This window comes from Podarcis vaucheri (assembly GCF_965113315.1).
Source record: "Podarcis vaucheri genome assembly, chromosome: 17".
Taxonomy (NCBI): Eukaryota; Metazoa; Chordata; class Lepidosauria; order Squamata; family Lacertidae; genus Podarcis; species Podarcis vaucheri.
In genome coordinates, this window is record NC_138755.1 from 20,536,674 (window position 1) to 20,557,792 (window position 21,119).

The 21,119-nt window shown below is 42.2% G+C and overlaps 1 protein-coding gene across 2 annotated transcripts in view; it reads left to right on the plus strand.

The window, feature by feature from the left end:
- Nucleotides 1–17,926, plus strand: part of SLC1A1 (solute carrier family 1 member 1) — a 41,729-nt gene extending 23,803 nt beyond the window's left edge. For both annotated transcript variants that reach the window (XM_082204951.1, XM_082204952.1), the window contains exons 4-12: nt 284–398; nt 1,755–1,797; nt 4,115–4,222; nt 5,681–5,865; nt 7,554–7,661; nt 9,233–9,355; nt 9,606–9,800; nt 11,710–11,844; nt 15,549–17,926. In XM_082204951.1, coding sequence (XP_082061077.1) covers nt 284–398; nt 1,755–1,797; nt 4,115–4,222; nt 5,681–5,865; nt 7,554–7,661; nt 9,233–9,355; nt 9,606–9,800; nt 11,710–11,844; nt 15,549–15,798 — 1,262 coding nt within the window. In that variant the 3' untranslated portion in view covers nt 15,799–17,926. The remainder of the gene's footprint in view (nt 1–283; nt 399–1,754; nt 1,798–4,114; nt 4,223–5,680; nt 5,866–7,553; nt 7,662–9,232; nt 9,356–9,605; nt 9,801–11,709; nt 11,845–15,548) is intronic.
- Nucleotides 17,927–21,119: the final 3,193 nt, after the last annotated feature.

Sequence of the window (21,119 nt, forward strand, 5' to 3'; positions counted from 1 at the left end):
TGCCACAGAAGCTCAGAAATGAGTCAGCTGTTTCCTCACTAAAGGAATTAACCCATTAAACTGCATTCCTTAACACGATCTTGTGGCGACTTTGTATCCTGTAACAGTGAACTCAGTTTTCCACCAAACTTGAAAGGAAAAATCACTGACCCTACAGCTGACACAATCCTGGCCTGTCATTTGCTGTGCTCTGGAAACAGCCATTGTACACCTTGTAAAAATAAAATAAAATGCTGTGTGCAAGATTTACATCTGATCAGAATGTTATTTTTCTCCATTACAGGGGTTGTGTTGGTTGTGGCTATCAAACCAGGAGTGTCCCAAAATGCTGCGGAGATTGACAGAATGGGCAGTACACCTGAGGTCTCCACAGTGGATGCTATGTTAGACTTGGTTAGGTGAGCTTTCAAATTCTGTTCTGTTGCTAAACCGATTGCACCATAAATGCCACTGTCTCAAGTTTTAAGCTATCAAACCATATGTATCTGAAAGATGGAAAAGCTTGTACAGTCATACCTCGAGTTACAGATGCTTCAGGTTGTGTGTTTTCAGGTTGTGCACCGCTCCGAACCTGGAAGTACCAGAACGGGTTACTTCCGGGTTTCGGCGCTTGCGCATGTGCAGAAACACTAAATTGTGCTTTGCACATGCGCAGAAGCGCCGAATCGCAACCCGCACGTGCACAGACACGGCACTGCGGGTTGTAAACATACCTCCTGCACGGATCACGTTCACAACCTGAGCATCTAGAACTTTTAAGCAATAGATTGTATTCAGTGCTGTCTGCAGACCTTGAGCAAGCAGAATAAACCTCTGTTTTTACAACAAGACTTCACATGCCTCTTCTCCCTGTGGAGCCCTCTGAGTGCTTTCATTCACCTGCTCCAGGTGTTGTGGTTTCTCTGGAGCATATTTTGTGGGGAGAAGCAGAGATGTTGAAGTCCAGATGCCCAAGTGGAAATCTGCTCATGAAATGCTGGATTCTGACCAATATAAAGGACTTGTTCATAATGATGCCGTTCCTTTTCTTGATAAAGCACAGAGGGTAGCATATGCAATTCATACTAGCTTTTTCTTTTTCTTTACTCAGCTGGTAGGTGTCCCCTGCCCAATGCAGTATTTGGAACCATTTGCCTGCCAAAACAAAATTATATACAGTGGTGCCTCGCAAGACAAAAAGAATCCGTTCTGTGATTCTCTTTGTCTAGCGGTTTTTTCGTCTTGCGAAGCAAGCCCATTGACGGATTAGCAGATTAGCGCTATTAGCGGCTTTTAGCAGCTTATCGTCTTATCGGATCAGCTGATAAGCGGCTTAGCGGCTTAGAAAAAGGGGGGGAAGGAAGAAAAACTCGCAGGAACTCGCAATACATTTTCGTCTTGCGAAGCAAGCCCATAGGAGATTCGTTTTGCGAAGCACCTCTAAAACGGAAAACTCTTTCGTCTAGCGAGTTTTCCGTCTTGCGAGGCATTCATCTTGCGGGGCACCACTGTAATCACTAAACACAACAAGGAGAAAGTGTTACAAAGTCTGGGTGGGACATTTTTATCCTACTCTGTCAATCCAGTAAGATTGTATATCTGTATCCCATGCACTGCATCCCGACTGAATGACAAATATAGCATGGAAGAAAGATCCCAATCTGTTGTGAACCCATTTGTTAAAACATTATCACCAACATTCCTTATTGCTTCTTGAATATACTTTGTATTGTTGCATTGCAATATCATTAAACGATCTTAAAATCCTTCTGCAGGAATATGTTCCCAGAAAACCTTGTGCAGGCCTGTTTCCAACAGGTAAGTTCAATCTTGGTATTTACTAACCCCTGTTCTGGTATTTACTGACCCCTTCTCTGGGTGGCACAGTGGGTTAAACCACAGAGCCTAGGACTTGCCGATGAGAAGGTCAGCAGTTCGAATCCCCGCGACAGAGTGAGCTCCCGTTGCTCGGTCCCTGCTCCTGCCAACCTAGCAGTTCGAAAGCACGTCAAAGTGCAAGTAGATAAATAGGTACCGCTCTGGCGGGAAGGTAAACGGCGTTTCCGTGCACTGCTCTGGTTCGCCAGAAGTGGCTTAGTCATGCTGGCCACACAACCCGGAAGCTGTATGCCGGCTCCCTCGGCCAGTAAAGCGAGATGAGCGCCGCAACCCCAGAGTCGGCCACAACTGGACCTAATGGTCAGGGGTCTCTTTACCTTTACCTTACTCTGCATTTATTTCTCCACCTCCATAAAACAACATTGTGGTGCTTATACTGTAGGATACTGTGATATTTTGAGTGCAAAAAACCACAACCCTAATGAAAACATCAAGGAAAAATTAGGGTTTCCTTTCCAATTACTAACGCATTAGACAACAATTTTCAGAACCAAAGCAACATATAAAGCTTGCATTCCAGGGCGACATTAAGATACAAAACCAAAGGCCTTCATAGACCAAGTGGTTCCCTTTTTCTAGTGGTGCAGAAATATTACGTGGCTGCAACTTCCTCAGTACTGGGATTGGCCTGCAAGGCATCATCTTTATAGCTCAGAAAAAGAAAGTGAGGAATCAGAGGGAATTTTATGGTTCTCTGATTGCTTGCACTTACGGTGAAGGAGGAGAAGCGTTAGGTAGAAGGAATAAGGAATGTAGAAATAAACCAACACGAGGACATGACCCTGGCTCAGGTGTGGCTCTTCGGAGAGGATGTTGTGTTCTCTTAACTGCCCCTCTCCCAACACTCTTCATTCCCTTGGCAAAGTTTTCTGGAACAGTCTCACACTTATCGTCTTACACAACAGCAGTTGGCAGGGCAGGGCAGGCAGGGCTTCCCAGCAGCAAGCGTTGCTCCTGGTTACCAAGAGGTGGACAGGGAGGAGCAACGAGCGAGGAGCTCAGCACAGGAGCATCAGATTGGCTTTGCTGAGCTTCCTACACCTTGCCCTTCTGCTTCTCTCTCTTGGTAAGCAGCAGGGATACTCAGGGTCAGGGAGCCCGGTGAGCAACACCACCCCACCAACCAGTGCTTTGTCATCGTTATTTGCACAGGCAACTCCCCATTTGCTTGCAATCAGCATGCTCGCAACCACTGCTGGTTTTTTGGCCCACGGCTTGTGTGTGTCCCGCCGATGCGTGCAGTGCCTCAGAACACAACCCCTGTGTAAATGGGGAGTTGCCTCTACTCTGTTTCACACAGGCAACTAGCCTTGTGAAATACAATGAACCCCAAAAGGGAAACATGAAACCAGAGTTTCCCAAACTTTGGTCTCCAGCTGTTTTTAGGACTACAACTCCCATCATCCCTAGGTAGCAGGACCAGTGGTCAGGGATGATGGGAACTGTAGTCCAAAAAAACCAGGTGGAGACCCAAGTTCGGAAACCCTGCATTAGACAAATACTTCATCAAACAAACTCATTATTATTATCATTATTTAGATATTTTATTGAAAAAATTCAGATATAACGCAGTAGATACAAAAAGAAGGAGAAAGGAAAAAGAACAAAACACAGAACTGTGTAAAGGTGGAAAAACTATATGCAGATGCACAAAAAATACCCTAACCCATACATGCTTTTATAAATTTGATATTGTTATCCTAATACTGATAGAAATATTAATAGTCTGCAGCATTTTGTATAAATTCATTCCAAATATTGTCGTATTTATCCAAGCAGAGTCTATGTCTGTAAGCAGTCCGTTAGCTGGTTGCAAGTGTTATCATATTATCAATCCACTGATTAAAGGAGATCATATCTTTATTCTTCCAGTTCATTAGTATCAGCCTCTTGGCTACCATTAGAGAGCGTAAAATCCATTTACGTTGTCCTTTTGCTAACTTCCGTACAGTAGGTATAAAGAAAACCAAATCATTTATTCCATACAATGTTGGCTCTTGTTCTAACATAACCCTTCATGATGATTTCCTAATATCATATTAGGTATTTCTATCTATGTACACATTACAATGCATCTGCATGTCAGCTGTTGTTGACATGTTGAAACCATAAATAGTATATATCAGCATTCTAGGCCTCACTAAACACCTTCCACCCTGAAAAGAAGTTTAAAAAATAGTTTCCTTGTCAATCCATTATATCCTAAGAATGTAATGTATGTTTTCTTAACTTTCAGTATAAGACCAAGCGTGTAGAAATAACGATCACAACGGAAGTAGACAAAAATGCTACTATTCCTACACCAGACCCACTCTCGACTATACTGCCAACAGAGATTTCAAAGGTATGATTACTACTGGTTGTTGTATTGCACTGTAACTATTGAAATTATGACGAAAGGGTTAGGGTAGTAAAATTCTGCTTGTTAATGTGGTAATTAATAACAGGAATTGAAAAGGATCTACTGGACCACACTGTTAAAAGACCCAAGCTTGTGGTCGAATTCTTTAAGATAATTTGTTCTCCAGAGGCTCCGCATGCAGCCATTTAGTAGCACTACACAAACCAATACTTTCAAAACTATAACCCAGGCACAGGCATGATCCCTAGCTAACAGGACCAGTGGTCAGGGATGATGGGAATTGTAGTCCAAAACATCTGGAGGGCTGAAGGTTGCCTATGCCTTCTATAACCCAAGGAATAAAGTAGCAAACTAACCAATAAATGGGACGCAGGTGGCTCTGTGGGTTAAACCACAGAGCCTAGGACTTGCAGATCAGAAGGTCGGCAGTTTGAATCCCCACGACGGGGTGAGCTCCCATTGCTCGGTCCCTGCTCCTGCCAACCTAGCAGTTCGAAAGCACGTAAAGTGCAAGTAGATAAATAGGTACCACTCTGGCGGGAAGGTAAACGGTGTTGCTCTGGTTCACCAGAAACAGCTTTGTCATGCTGGCCACATGACCCGGAAGCTGTACGCCGGCTTCCTTGGCCAATAAAGCGAGATGAGCGCCACAACCCCAGAGTTGGCCACAACTAGACCTAATGGTCAGGGGTCCCTTTCCCTTTACTAACCAATAAACACCAAACAGGCTTAGGTTTCTAGAGTTTCCTGAACGAGAAAGCTGCTTAAGTTTCATATCAAGAAAATGTGTTGTTGGTATTCATATTTTATTGAAAAGATTTCAGTTTAAAGAAATAAAGTGATGCAAAGAAAAAGAGAAATAAAAAGGCACAAAAATATGTAGGGGGGAAACCCACAATATACAAATACATATGAAAAATACCCAAACCCATACATTCTTTTATAAATCTGATATTATTATCCTAATACATATGGGAATATTAATAGCTCACTACATTTTGTCTAGACTCATTCCAAATACAGCCATGCCTTGGAAGTCAAATGGAATCCGTTCCGGAAGTCCGTTCGACTTCCAAAACGTTCGAAAACCAAAGCGCAGCTTCTGATTGGTTGCAGGAAGCTCCTATACCCAATTGGAAGCCCCGTCAGACGTTCGGCTTCCAAAAATAATTCATAAATCAGAACAGTCACTTCCGGGTTTGTGATGTTTGGAGCCAAAACGTTCGAGAATTAGGCTGTTTGACTTCCAAGGTACGACTGTATTGTCATATTTATGCAACCAAAGTCTACATCTGTAAAGTGTTCATAATTTGCGAGTGTTATCATATTGTCGATCCATTTATTAAAGGGAATTGTATCTTTATTCTCCCAGTTCATCAATATCAGCCTCTTGGCATTGTTGCTGATTGGTAACTTTTCTCCTTCACTCTCAATCTGCAGAATATAACCAAGGAATACAAAATAGTGGGTTTGTATTCCGATGGTATTAACGTTCTTGGCCTGATAGTCTTTTGTCTTGTCTTCGGAATTGTTATTGGGAAAATGGGAGAAAAGGGGAAGGTGCTGATGGACTTCTTCAATGCACTGAACGATGCCACAATGTACATAGTTCAGATAATAATGTGGTAAGTAGAATGATATCTTGCCCGTAAGTTTTGTTACTGTAATGGTATCAGGGGGTTGCTTGAGAGCAATCAGGCAAATGCCTCCCTGGTTGGCTGTAAAGCCTTGTTATTGGTGCCAAAAAAACCTTCACCATGCAGAGCGCCACTATTCTGTGGCTTGCTCATTCACTGGCAGAATCTGAGAGTGGGCGGTCCTTCCCCAGCAGAGTAGTTTCTTGACGCCCAGTCTGCGCTTCGCCTCTCTGTGCGAAAGCCTACTGCGCAAGGAAGGCATGGGTAAAGGGGGACCTCCCTCCTCCCCACTTTGCTCAGACAAGGTGTCCTGGCACCGCCTCGCATCCTCCGAGCCCTGCACCTCCTCCCCACTAGAGGCGTGGCTTCCTTCCTCCGCTGAGGAGGTGCTGCTTCCCACTATCTTTGGGGGCTCTCTGTAATCCATCCGGCTTTTCCCCTCTCGCCCCTGAGCCGATGGCAGTTCCCTGACAGTTATTGAATTCAGAATGGTGATAATAATAATAATTTACATAAAACTTCTTTCAGAAAGTCGACGTGATTAATAGGTTTATTCCTTGAGTTTTAAAATATTACGCATTTGGCTGTGAAAGCTCTTTCTCCCGCCCCACCTCTTTCGCTTTTCCTCTTCCCCCTCCCCTGAAAGAGGCTATTTATTCAGCTATCAAAGTTACGGAATCGCTGGCGGTCGGGGACGGCATTTTTGGTATTCGTATAATTGAACCCTTGTTGCCAAAGCTATGACACAGCATGGTTTCTGCTCCTAACTTTCAAAAATACATCTCTTCAGAGCTTCTAAGGTTACCAGATGCCCCTGTTACCCGGGGACAGTCTCCAGATTTACAAATCAGTCCCCATACAAAATCCATTGAAGTTGACACGTGTCCCCGGATTTATTGAAAAAAAATCTGGTAACCTTATCATGACCTCCAACTACCAATGATGGTTTTTGGATGGGCTATAATAGTAAATAGCTGCTTTACTTATTGCTTACCTGATTTCAGTGATTACCACTTATTTCCATCCCTATACTGTAGCAGTGACACATATGAAACCTGTTACTGTTTCTTCTGTTATTTTTGTTCTGCATTCTATTGCAATTTGCAAAATTAAAAATTATTATTTTTCAAAAAAGCAATGGAGTGCAGTTGAGAAAATGCACTCCCTTAGAAGCAATCTAGAATTAAATTTCTTTTAAAAGAAAGAAAGAAAGAAAGAAAGAAAGAAAGAAAGAAAGAAAGAAAGAAAGATCACTTCTATACAGGGACATTTCTTTTGTTTTGCAAAGGAATTCCAGCTACACAATGCAGTACTCTCTTTCTTAGCTGTCGAATGTTGATTGACTCATGGATAATTTAGCTGAGATTCCTGCAAAACAGGGGGTTGGACTCTATGATTCTATGACTTCATGTTTTGCATAATAGCTCAAATTATGGTGTTCATAAAATGTACCAGTCATGCTAATGTCTTTTTCTTTTTTTTTACAACACCGAAAATATGTAATGGTTCATAAATACAACTTGAGAAGCAAATAATTTCAGCCACTTGCTTTCCGTTCATTGTCATATGCATGAAAAAAAAGTTGAACAAATTTGTTGTTTACCATGTTTTTATAGCGAGCTCAATGAAATAACAGTGATCATGGAATACTTTTTATGACGTTTTGTGCATTCCAGGTATATGCCGTTGGGTATTATCTTTTTGATTGCCGGAAAGATAATAGAAGTTGAAGACTGGGAGATTTTTCGCAAACTGGGTCTTTACATGGCTACTGTTCTAAGTGGGTATGTTATTCCTTGAACCGTAATAAAAATGTACTGATTTACTTTTCATTTTTAATTTATATACAATAGATCGGTTTCTTCTGTAACTGAGTATGAGAGGACATTCGTTTTATAGACGTTCTAATTTCACTGTGCTTCAGAACGACATTGAATTAGAAACGCACTATTTTTATTTCAATTGTCAGCTCCCAGGCAATATAATGGGGGGGGGGGAGGCCACATGAGGCGGGGGAGGGAAGGCACAGGGTTCCAAGCTGAGTTACATGCATATAAATGGAACTCATACTTTGATTCTGTGCTCACCTAAGGAGTATGGTGGCCAATGTGAGATTTGAATTCTCCCCTCCCCCCATAATTTTTATAAAATTTTCTGTTTAACATTTTAGAATATTCATTTAAACAACCTTAAAATATCAGTGGCTTCCATTTTCTCTTTCCTTGGGTTCATTTTGCATAACATACATCCCCCGCATATTTTACATAAACTAAACCATGGGGAGGCAAACTAAGGCCCGGGGGCCGGATCCGGCCCAATCGCCCTCTAAATCCGGCCCGCGGATGGTCCCTGAGTCAGCGTGTTTTTACATGAGTAGAATGTGTCCTTTAATTTAAAATGCATCTCTGGGTTATTTGTGGGGCCTGCCTGGTGTTTTTACATGAGTAGAATGTGTGCTTTTATTTAAAATGCATCTTTGGGCTATTTGTGGGGCATAGGAATTCGTCATCCCCCCCCCAAAAAAAAAATATATAGTCAGGCCCTGCACAAGGTCTGAGGGACAGCGGACCGGCCCCCGACTGAAAAGGTTTGCTGACCCCTGAACTAAACCATTCAGTATTCCATTATTACACCCATCAAAACTTATTTACACTGTTGAATTTACCTTAATGCTGCCAGCGTTTTCAAGTGTACACAATTTCCCAATATGTCGCACCTTGATGCATATGAGTAGATCATACATCAAATATATAACAATATCAAACAAAATATACAAGTATGTCACATATATGAGATATTGTGGGGGCAATTTTCCAAGTCAGAAACTGCAATAGCTTGGCTGGCTTGCTATGCTTCTGGTAGGTTTTGGAACCCGTTGACAGCACTTCCCTAATGCTTTGTTGTCAGGTAATATCTGAAAGGTAAAAAAGGGGGGGTACCAGGAGGAAGTATGCATGCATGTTAGGAAGCAGCACCTTGGGATCAGGGCCATAGTGGGCGCTGTTTTGCATGCACCTCTGGGTGTGTGGGGAAAGGGAGAGTTACCTGTTGCCTGAACGTCTAGAGATCTATTGCCAATATGGACAGAAAAGCTCGATGGGCCACAATGAAGGACGATAACTCAGTGGGACTCACCTCCCCCTGTGCAAGTGGTGGGGCCGTGAGAGCCCGCAACCCCACCTCCTCCTTAAGGCGGAAGTGGCTTTCATATTAATTTGAACAGTTTTAAAAACAGAACTAAATTTCAAAAATGGAGCTGTGATTTCTGCATTGCAAGTGGGCTGGACTAGGTGGGATCCTTCCAACTTTACAGTTCTGTGATTCTGTGATTTCCCCTTCCCCTTTTTCCCCCCAGGCTTGCAATTCATAGTATTGTGATTCTGCCGCTTATGTACTTAATAATAGTCCGGAAAAACCCGTATAAATTTGCCATGGGGATGGCTCAAGCACTTTTGACAGCACTCATGATTTCCTCAAGGTAAGGATAATTTTGATTTTAAAAAAATCTTCTCTTCATATCGAATCATCTTGGAATTAATAGAAATGAATTTAGAAATGATTAAATCTGCCCTCTGTTTTGCCGCGTTAAAGTCTACATCTTAATTTCCAGTAGCCCCATAAATTGTTCTCATGCCAGATTAATAGCCATGCACATTGGCATTTTACTACTATGCTTCTTAAAGTCTTTTCTTTATTTTCTCTCCCCCCCCCAAATGTGTGTGATACAGTTCAGCCACTTTACCTGTCACGTTTCGCTGTGCAGAAGAAAAAAACCATGTTGACAAGAGAATTACCCGATTTGTTTTACCGGTAGGCGCTACAATCAACATGGATGGTACCGCCCTTTATGAAGCAGTGGCTGCTGTTTTTATTTCACAACTTAATGACTTAGAACTAGATATTGGCCAAATAGTGACCATTAGGTAAGAATCGTACTCTTGCATGCTTTTCAGTTCTTCTTTCCCAAGCAATATAACTGCTGACTTTGTTGTCCAGAATGCTTCGCGCACACAAAGGTGGGCCAACCGCAACATGATCTGACATCTCACTGAAAACCTGTAGAGAACAGTGAGATCGGTCATCCCAGTGAAGGGCTAAATCAGCTGTGGAACCGAACAAAGACCGGATTTTCTGACATACCCACTGGCATTTGACCCGTGCTTTAGGGATGAACTGAGCAGCCTAATTCTGACTCGTTTCAGCCGTAGCCCTGTGTTCTGTGGATTTACAGATGAGCATACCTATTACACAGTAGATACTGTTACACAGCAAGGGACGCGGTTGGCACTGTGGTCTAAACCGCTGAGCCTCTTGGGCTTGCCGATCGGAAGGTCAGTGGTTTGAATCCGCGCAACGGGGTGAGCTCCCGCTGCCCTGTCCCAGCTCCAGCCAACCTTGCAGTTTGAAAGCACGCCAGTGCAAGTAGATAAATAGATACCACTGTGGCGGGAAGGTAAACGGTGTTTCCATGCGCTCTAGTTTCCGTCATGGTGTCCCATTGCGCCAGTAGCAGTTTAGTCAAGCTGGCCACGTGACCCGGAAAGCTGTCTGTGGACAAACGCCGGCCTCCCCAAGATGAGCGCCACACCCCATAGTCACCTTTGACTGGACTTAACTGTCCAGGGGTACTTTACCTTTTGTTACACACCACTCCTGTCTCCAGGCAGTGCACGATTCCAGGGGTACCAAGCATGCTTCCCAGGGTCTGTGCTCCCTTTTGGACAGTGGAGACTATGACACCTTTATGATATATGGTTTATTTACACATATACACAACCTGGGTCTAGATGGAGAAAGTTCAGAGCATTTTCATCCCAAGAGAGTCTCTTGCTTCTCCAATAAGCAGGAGAGGCTTGAGTCTCGGAACAGAGAAATCAGCCAAGCTCTCTGCCTGTCCCAGCCAGCCCACATAGTTCTCCAAATGATTTCCCTTGCTTACATCATCCAAACTGAAACCGTACATCCCTTAAACCCCTTTTGCCCCTGCCCACTAACACACAACTGGAGGAGGGGTCCATATTCCTCTGAATTATTACTTTATTATTCGGCTGTCTTGTCACTATGCTTTTTACTATGTTTTCACTATGTTTTTATCATTAACATTCTGTAATGTGTTTTTAATGTTATACACCGCCCTGGGAACTTTTGACAAGGGGCGTATATAAACTGAATAAATCGTAATAGTCTTTGTCCTCCCAATGACTTTCTGGGTAGGTAAATGACTCAGTTCTTACTAGCTTTCTTCCCCTTGATGTTTCCTCTTACAGGTGGTTTCCTGAATGGGGAAAGCTGAGTCCAGCTATTTAAAGTCTGATTTTCAGTTTAACCCTCCAAGCATGGATTAATTCTAACTTTTAAACCCAAGAATTTAGAGGGGATTTAGAGCACCCCCCAAAAAAAACAACCTCATAGCAATATGAAATGCACTGTTTTAAAACCATTTAATCTTAATATATCAAACAGCAGACCTTGTTGTGAATGTTGTCCCACCTCCTTCAAGGCAGCTAAAATATCTTCCCTCTGGACACCACCGCTAATAAAACTTAAAATGGATGCAGTGTTCTATGAGGCAAGAAAAGACACAGATCAATAACAAAAAACAACCTCAACTGGTATATCCCTTAGAAATCCCTTAAGATTACCGGTACTTCTTGAATTTACAATCATTCAGCAGTCGGAGTTTCCCATAAAGTCAACGTTTTTTAGGATGGTAGGGAATGTTTTTTTAAATAACAACTCTGGTTTAAAAACTTCAAGAAGTGTTTCCATAACAGCACAAGATTGAATGAAGCAGAAACATATCTGATGGCCTTTTCTTGGTTTGGGATGTAGTGTCACAGCAACAGCAGCCAGCATCGGAGCTGCAGGTGTGCCCCAGGCCGGACTAGTTACCATGGTGATTGTCCTGAGTGCTGTCGGACTGCCTGCTGAAGATGTTACCCTCATAATAGCAGTGGACTGGCTTCTGTAAGTGTCTAACCATGAATGTCTCTCGATCCTGTGTCCTCAGTAATGCAGGTACAGTGGTACCTCAGGTTAAGAACTTAATTCGTTCTGGAAGTTTGTTCTTAACCTAAAACTGTTCTTAACCGGAAGCACCACTTTAGCTAATGGGGCCTCCCGCGGCTGCCGCGCCACAGGAGCACAATTTCTGTTCTCATCCTGAAGCAAAGTTCTTAACCCGAGGTACTATTTCTGGGTTAGCAGAGTCTGTAACCTGAAGCGTATGTAACCTGAGGTACCACTGTATCCATAATAAAACATAGGGTAACCTGACAGCGTAGTATTAAAAGGTTGCCTGTGCTAGACCATTAACTTGAGAGCAGATCTGCTGTACATCTTATTATTTGTATCAAAACGTGCGACATACAAATTGCAGCCCTGCTGGGGGGGATTACTTATCCGTCCACCCAGTGTGTGGTTTAGAGGGTTCAAAGTTGAACAAATTTGAAAACGTAGAGAAAGGGTGAGGAACCTGTGGTGGATCCACAACTTCCACCATCCCTGATCTTGGGCTATGTCAGTGATGGCCAAACTTGGCCCTCCAGCTGTTTTGGGACTACAGTTCCCATCATCCCTGACCACTGGTCCTGTTAGCTAGGGGTGATGGGAGTTGTCATCCAAAAACAGCTGGAGGGCCAAGTTTGGCCATCACTGGGCTATCTTGACAGGGACTGATGATGGGAATCGGAGTTCAGCAGTCTCTGGAGGGTTTCAGGTTGCCCATTCCTGGTCTAGGTATATCACTAATAAATGTGAAATTGAACACATACTTGACAGTAAGAAGAGAATTCGGCCATTCTTGTGCTTTTTGTATCATATATATGCTGCTAATGATTGAAAACCCACTGCCCCAATTCGGTCCACAAGTAATAGCTTTGAACCTCTTGGCGAATACAGTAGTTTCCCACTGCAGTCTCTGTTTGAAGTTCTTTTATTCAAGTCTGGGTACCATAAGTAACAGAGCGTTCCAGGAGGCTAAAGAGTTTTCCCAGTGGGTTTTTTAAAAAAATAACATTGCTGTTTCTGACACCACATATGCATTCATTTAGTATTTGGCATGGAGAATGGCCTGTTCCATGTAACATGCAAAAGGCCGTTGCTGGAAGGTGTTGGCATATGTCACATTGAAAGATGAGAAGACGAATAACCCCCTGATGTTGTGGGTGGGTTATACAAAGTTAATTAGGTACTGCAATAGGGTTGCTGGAGTAGACATGGGCACAGAGTTGGCATCTGGGTCTGCTGCAGGGTGGGGTCTGTGTCCATATATGTCATACATCCATGGATTAAGCACATCTGTTGAAGTGGACTGTAGTGGCCCCTGAAAGCTTTGTTAGTCCTTAAGGTGAAGACAACAGACTAGCGTGTTAACCCCTCTACAAACTATCCTAAAATCAGAACAGCATCTACCCACAGGTATTCTCCCCCCAAATCAATATTATTTTCTTAGTTTGACGGTTTGCTACTGAATTCCTGCAGCATTCATTTATATGTCACATTAAAATCTTTACTGAGCCAACTTACAGTTCATTTCTGATCATTATGAAAACACAAAGTTCAGGAACATCGGGAATTTATTTGGAGTATGTATGTACTACTGTTTGATTTGTGAGAGCTTTAGAGTGTGAACTAGAAAATGAGATAGCAAATGGGTCAGTTTCGGGTAAAATATATATTTTCAAGTATTACTTTATAGTTGAATCATGTTCCCGTTTTGTTTCATTATGTAATCAGTTTAATTCTGAATGATTGGTTTTTTTGTTGGCACAAGTTTGGATATTTCACAGTCAAGTTTTCCTTGACACTCAGTTAACAATATTAACAAGGAACCCAGCTAATCATTTGGTTTCAAAGCCCCAAGGCAGCCAATTGTATACCTTTTCTTTGCATAGATAGGCACTTACTGTGTACTAGTAAATGAATTCATTGCCATGACAATTGCCTTCTGGCATACACTTGCAATCTTATCTGTTGCATTTATTTTTAGAACACCAAATTCTTTTTGCAGGAAGCACATTGCCCTGGACTATATGCCAGGCCACTTAGCACTTCTGCAGATTGGTTGCCCCAGGGTACCAGGTTGATCTTCAGTCTTTCACTTATCACCTCAGATGTATCATCTTTGTCCTTCTAGGAAGTAACTCATTAGCAGTCATTTATATTATATGCAAGGTTGTGTGTCTATGGTTGCCAGAGAGAATTTTGCTCCTAACTGCCTAATATGATTTTGGACCAAAAAAAAAAAAGAACATTTTTTTTTTTAAAAAAGGAACTCCCAATAGTCTTCCAGGCCTGAATCCTTGGAGAAGGAAATCAACACTAAGCGCATTTTTGCCTACTCAGAGATTGGTTCTACAGAGTTCAATGGTCTGTTTAACCAGTTGTAGAATGTGGTGTTTGTAAGTAAATTGTGCACTACCGTTCCAAGGTAACCCCTGTCTCAAGTGCCTCAAGGCAGTTTTGTCAGTTGTATTCAGAACCAGGCTATGCTGAAGAAGCAGTCAGAGCATAGACTTGATTCTAAGCCATAGCCAAGCCCATTGGCCCCCTGTTTCTGTCTAAGTGTGCCACACAATCAGTTACATAGCATGGGTTGCTAGTGCCCGGAGCTGTGTGGAGTGGGTGGGAGGGAGGGAAACGGCAGAGTACACATGCACATTCAACTGTGTAACAGTGTCCATGTCACCCAGGAGATTGCAGCCACAGAGATAAGAAAGGAAGAGTCATTCCTTTCTCTGGAGAGGTCACTTCCTGGTTCACATGGAGAACCTGTTTTCAGTGGAGCCCAGTGACAGAAGTTCGCAGCTGTATGGAGGCAACACTGGGTGTTGAAATTTTGCACCCCCTAGCAATTTTGCGCCCCTGCCCTTGTGCCCGCCACTGCACACAATCTCCCACTGCCTCTGCCACATATCTCATTTTTGATACAGGTTGGCAACAACAGCATGATCTAGTTGATAGAGGGTATATGAAATCAAGACACTCATTAAGCAATGCCAGTCTGCAGTCCCCAAAAAGGCTAATGTAGTTACAGAATTTGCTTAGAGCAGAGATCAAATTTGTACAGAACTCTGGGCAGTATTTAACACTAGGACTTTCAGCTGTGCAACAAAACTTGCCCTTCCCTCTCCTTTCCCTATGCATTCCCTGAGCATAGAGGGGTTTCCCCAAACCCTTCAGAGCAGATTTTGGGGTGTGTGGGATGTGTGCAGACAGAGGAAGTTGGGAAGTTCCATTGCACAAACAGAAATCCTTGTGCTAGCAGGACAAGTGCCCTCTTAATTTGATTTTAAAAGGGGGTGGAAAGAAACTTAGTTTCAGGATCCAGTTTGCATCTTAACATAAAAGCATAAATACAAGCAAAAATTTCCAATTGCTGGGGTCCACTTGAAAACTCAGTTCACTCTGAACTTAAAGTTCACGTTGAATTTTTGAAACGCAAATGTTAACATTTGTTCCATGGAGCTTAAAGTTCATATTTTTTTAAAACTCAGCTTTCGAATGTGATCTTTCCCACGTTTTGTTTGGGTTCTGGTACTGTGCCATTCATTACAAAATCAGCCTTGCAAACTGAAACACTTTGCAGAAGCAGTATAGCTTTTGCCTTTGTAAAAATAGATTGGACCTAGTCAACTTGCCCGGACTAACCCAAAATGTTTATTCCATAGGGATAGATTCAGAACAATGGTGAATGTCCTCGGTGATGCCTTTGGCGCTGGAATTGTGGAGAAGCTCTCGCAAAAGGAACTGGAGCTTATGGACGTTGGTGCTGAAGTCAACATAGTGAACCCTTTTGCCCTGGACAAAGCAACGAAGGATGACAGTGAGGAAACAGAGGCCAAGAAATCTTATGTGAATGGAGCTTTTGCTATTGATAAATCAGACACCATATCATTCACCCAGACATCACAGTTCTGAATGAAATTGACTGACAAGGGAGCCACACTGGATTAAAGGACATGGGAAGGCCCTATGTTGAGCCATATTCCGGGCCCCTCTCACTTCAGACCCCACATGGTGAATTTTTTCTTCTTTGCCTATATTCATACAGGCAAACAGGAAGACACACATCCTGTCTCACAAAACTCCCCTTCTCAGATCTGCCATAACACAATCACCCTGCTCCTTTTCTTGTGCAGGCTATAAGGAGATTTCAGTTTTGCCCACAGCTGAGAACGTGGCCATATCACAACGGGATGGCCAACATGTTGTGTTGATTTCTTCAGGAGCCTCAGTGATAGGTATATTCTCAGCATAGATATGTTCCCTGACAAATACACAACGTCAGGGAACCCTACACAGCTGAGGCCCTACACTGAAGCAGGCCATGGTCTTACCTGTGTCAGCACTCTGAAGAACATCACCATGCATGAAATCATTTAGCCAAGCGAAAGGATAAATGTGTTGCTTTGAAACAGAGGCTCCAGATTTTCCTCAGCTCTTTGTTTTTGAAACATCAGATCATTGAGGGCAGATTGATCCCAGTTGCACAAATACGTATTTTCTTTTAAAGAGCCAACTCTTGAGAATTCTAGGTATCTGCTTGCAATGATCATGCTGATAAGTTGGGATAATAAACCAAAGGATATGGTTTATATCTGAAGCACAGTGCGGCGTTCCCATTCCTCTACTCTGCACATGAAATTCCTTTTTGTTTTTCAAAAAGGAAGACTCTTCTTTTAAAAATAACTTTAAAAGGAATTCTTATTTGAAATTCCATCTCTGACATTTCTCTGCAAATCAGCCAAATGTTCATTCTGGTAGCTAATTAACTGTTAGAGAAAGGAGATGAGAATGGTCCTTCAGTACGTGTGAACTTTTAAAAAGTATGTGTATTATTTTTTTGAATAAACTATATAGTATGGAAATTGGAAATTACTACAAAAGAGCTTTCATTTTCATGTTTTCTTTTACACCATAATTTATAGCAAGAACATATCTGGACTTCAAATGCTAAGTCAATCATAACAGCTTTGCTGTAATTTGAAACTCTCATAATTTAGCTTTCATCATTTATTAGTCCTCTTTTGGAAGTGGCAAGAAGTAACTTCAGAGCTACCAGTATTTATCAGCTCCAGGGAAAGCAGATAAAAATAAACCGCATAGCTATTCATGACATAGCTTGTCAACATTTTATGCTTTCAAGAATATACCCACTGAATAATTGCTAGTGGTTAGCTGAGTGTCAGTTTGCCTAATTCTTACTTTCATTTTATAATTTAATCTGAAAGCTTGCAGTGGCCAATATGATAGGCTTCATGACAATAAAAACCCAAACTTTAAAGCAGCCCTCGAATGGTGAAGAACAAATATTAGCATTTTACAAGTGTTCATAGCATAGCAGAGAAATATTTTCATGGGCGTGGCTTTTTTATCAAACCATTCCATAATGTTAAACATTTTATCTAATACTTATACCAGGTATTTTAATGGTGCACTTTTTCCTGCAATGAAAATTATTGCAAACTATTTCGAATGCACATCATTTGTTGGCTACCTGACTTGAAACACAGACTAAAATTAAGAGAGAATACCTTTTCTTTTCTTTTTTTGTAAATAAGCTTGTGTTAAACCGAAAAATATGCACTTAATTGCTATCAAGAAAAATAAAAATTTCTGTAGCATTAGACAAACTCGGTCTTACACTTTTGTATTCAGTAAATAAGCCAGGATATGTGCCAAAGACAACTGAAACAAACAAACAAAATCACATCTAGCATACATTTTGATAAATTGCACCTTAACTGAGAGGCATAATACTGTATGTATTTAAATATTATAAGCTAAAAATGCAGTGTGCATACAAAGTGAAAGTGTTGATATGTTTATACAAAATGAAGGCGTGTACAGTGTAAATTAGTTCTTTATCTTGTGCACAATTATTTTTTTAAATATATTTGTACAGCTTTGCTACTGCTAGAGACAGAAAAACATCCAGAGCCAGTGGTACTTATTTTCTTTGCAGCTTTCTTTTTGTAACTCGTCCTTTCACCACTGTACATGTTGCCTTTCTTTCATCTGAATAAACAGTCATCCTGCCTTCAAACTATCCCTGCTCCACATCTGTATGCAGACTTCTCTCTGGGAACAAATACATCACGTGGGCTTCTGCTCATCTGTTCTAGCTGTTAAACTAGAATGTAAGAAAAACAATGCCTGGTTTTTCTGAAGCTGGTTTTGCCAGAGTAGCACTAATAAATATCACAAGGCTATTCCAGAGTGAGTTGTGGCTGGGACCCGTGTTTCCTTGCAACCAGTAAACGTGATTTATTATTAAGTCACCTATATTATAGCAGGTGCTTATAAATCAAAAGAAACAATGATGTATCAGTCCTCAGGCTCACAACCAAGACCTAAAGATAAGAGCTTTGGAAACGGGAAGCTCAGGACTAGTATCCAAAATGTGCTTTGGCTGTAGCAAACCCAAGCAATCTGACAATAAACAATAGCGTTAGTCACATAATATGCATATTTAAATCAGGTTGACTGTTTTGATTGTACTTACGTTTCTGTGCACTGCTTTGGGGGGGGTGTTCCTTTGGGGATCGAAGGATGAGACAGAAATTAAATAATACTGCTATAACTGTTAATCTTCTAGATTTCTCATGGTTATGCCCATGTGGAATAAATCGTGTACAGCATCATGAACTATGATCACCGTGTACTTTCATTCTTCCTACTTGTCGAGGTACCGGAAAAGCACATCTAATTGGTTACACACAAGTACATTGGGTCTTTACTAAAAGACGTATGCAGAAAGATCCATGTGCACAACAGAGCCATTTGCAGTATTTTCCTCAACAGCAGTTTCCTGTGTGTGTAGTGGGCGTGGCTTATCTTGTGAAGCAGAAAAGTTCAAGTTGTGTACAGTGGTACCTCTGCTTGCGAACAGGATCCGTTCCGGAGGCCCGTTCACAACATGAAAAGAGCGCAACCTGAAGCGCCGTATCTGTGCAGGTGTGCGGTGTGATTTGGCATTTGTGCGCATGCATGAAGTGCGATTTAGCACTTGTGCGCATTCAAGAGCGGCGAAACCTGGAAGTAACCCTTTCCGGTACTTCCGGGTCGCCATGGGACATAACCTGAAAGAACGTAACATGAAGTAAACGTAACATGAGGTATGACTGTATAAAGCTGATGCACAAAAACAAGTTCATGAACAAGTGCAACATGACTTGCTGGAGAAGGACCACTAACTCCCTAGCGTTACTGGAAAAACTCTTTCAGTTTGTTGATTATTAATGAGTTGGCCAGGAATCAATACAATATCATGAGGCTTGAGAGGAATGTGTGCCTGCTTAGGTTCACAACTATAATTAATTTTCATTGAAGCTACTAGACATTACCACATGATAACTGAGTATTTTAAGTTTCTATCAAGCAGTCATATGGTATTAACCGTTCATGCGAATAAGTGTGTGGAGGGCAGCCAGCAATTTTTCCACAGGTGGAAGATCACAGTTTTGGTTTAGTTATCCCCTTTATAACCAAAATGTGTCAAGAGTACATTTAAGATATTAAAAAGCTTGTCTCCTTTGTGTACACATGACCTGATTTATTCCCAACGTAAGCCAATTTAATTTAAACAGTGTTTGGCACAAATTACTAGGGCAGATTCCAAAACTGCTTGGAATAGTTGAGTATGCATTTGTTTTAGTGCTATATTGACAATTTGTTTTCTAACTTGACAAATTTGATAAAACTACATTAAAGTTTTTTGGGATGTCACCCAATGAATTAAACTCAGTGACCATGATTTTCTGACGTGTGGTCGTGAAGTTCATAGTCTGACACTCAACACTGTGACCTGGTTCAGATGTAACACTCTCCTCTACAAGAGTTTGAACACATCTGCATGACAGAGTGATGCATGCACTAGTTATCTCCCGCTTGGACTACTGCAACGCGCTTCACCTTTGCAGGTGACCCGGAAACTGCAATTACCGTATTTTTTGCACCATAACACTCACTTTTTTCCTCCTAGAAAGTAAGGGGAAATGTCTGCGCGTGTTATGGAGGGAATGCCTACGGGTGGCGGGGGGGATCTGCTGCAGTTGTGAGCAGAGGATCCATGGTTCCCCTTCCTTCCCTCCTCCGTGGCTCGCTTTGAAACAGCAAAGCGGGAGAAGAGCCGCTGAGTGGGGAGGAGAGAGGGACAGAGAGCCTGCTTCTTTAAAGGAGCAAAGCGGGAGAGGAGAGTGTAAGCGGCTCCCGTCCGGTTGGTTCCTTTAAAGCAAGCAGGCTCTCTGTCCCTCTCTCCTCCCCACTCAGCTCGCTACATAGCAGCAAAGTTTTTCAGCTCGCTAAGCCGGGGATGAGCGGGAGGAGGAAGAAAAGCAGAGCCTGCTTGCTTTAAAGGAGCAAAGTGGGAGAGGAGAGGAGCCTTCTCCTCTTAAACCCCTTTTCTGCATTATTAGCAGCATCCTTCTCCTTGTCCCTTGAGTGCTTTTCCTTCCCTCCCCACTTAAAATGTGGTTACAAAGCATGGATCCACATGGATCCTCAGGATTTTTGCATTGGGTTACTCCAAACTCACTGTCAGATCACATATCTGTGGCCACAGCATGAACCACAAAAATCATACATCCACTGTTTTGTTTAGAATTTTTTTTTCTTGTTTTCCTCCTCTAAAAACTATGTGCGTGTTATGGTCGCGTGCGTATTATAGAGCGAAAAATACGGTAATCCAGAATGCGGCAGCTAGACTGGGAGTGGCTGCCGGAACCACATAACACCGGTCCTGAGAGATCTGCATTGGCTCCCAGTTTGTTTCCGGCCACAATTCAAAGTGTTGGTGCTGCCCTTTAAAGCCCTAAACAGCCTTGGTTCTGTATACCTGAAGGAGCGTCTCCACCCCCATCGTTCAGCCTGGACACTGAGGTCCAGCTCCGAGGGCCTTCTGGTGGTTCCCTCATTGCGAGAAGTGAGGTTACAGGGAACCAGGCAAAGGGCCTTCTCAGTAGTGGCGCCCACCCTGTGGAACACCCTTCAGATGTGAAGGAAATAAGTACCTATCCTATTTTTAAAAGACATCTGAAGGCAGCCCTGTTCAGGGAAGTTTTTAATATTTAATGCTGTACTGTTTTTAACACTTGATTGGGAGCCGCCAAGAGTGGCTGGGGAAACTCAGCCAGATGGGCGGGGTATAAATAATAAATTATTATTATTATTATCTTGCATTTTCAACTACGTATTGGCATTTTGTACTTTCACTGAAACCAGGATCTGCCATTAAAACT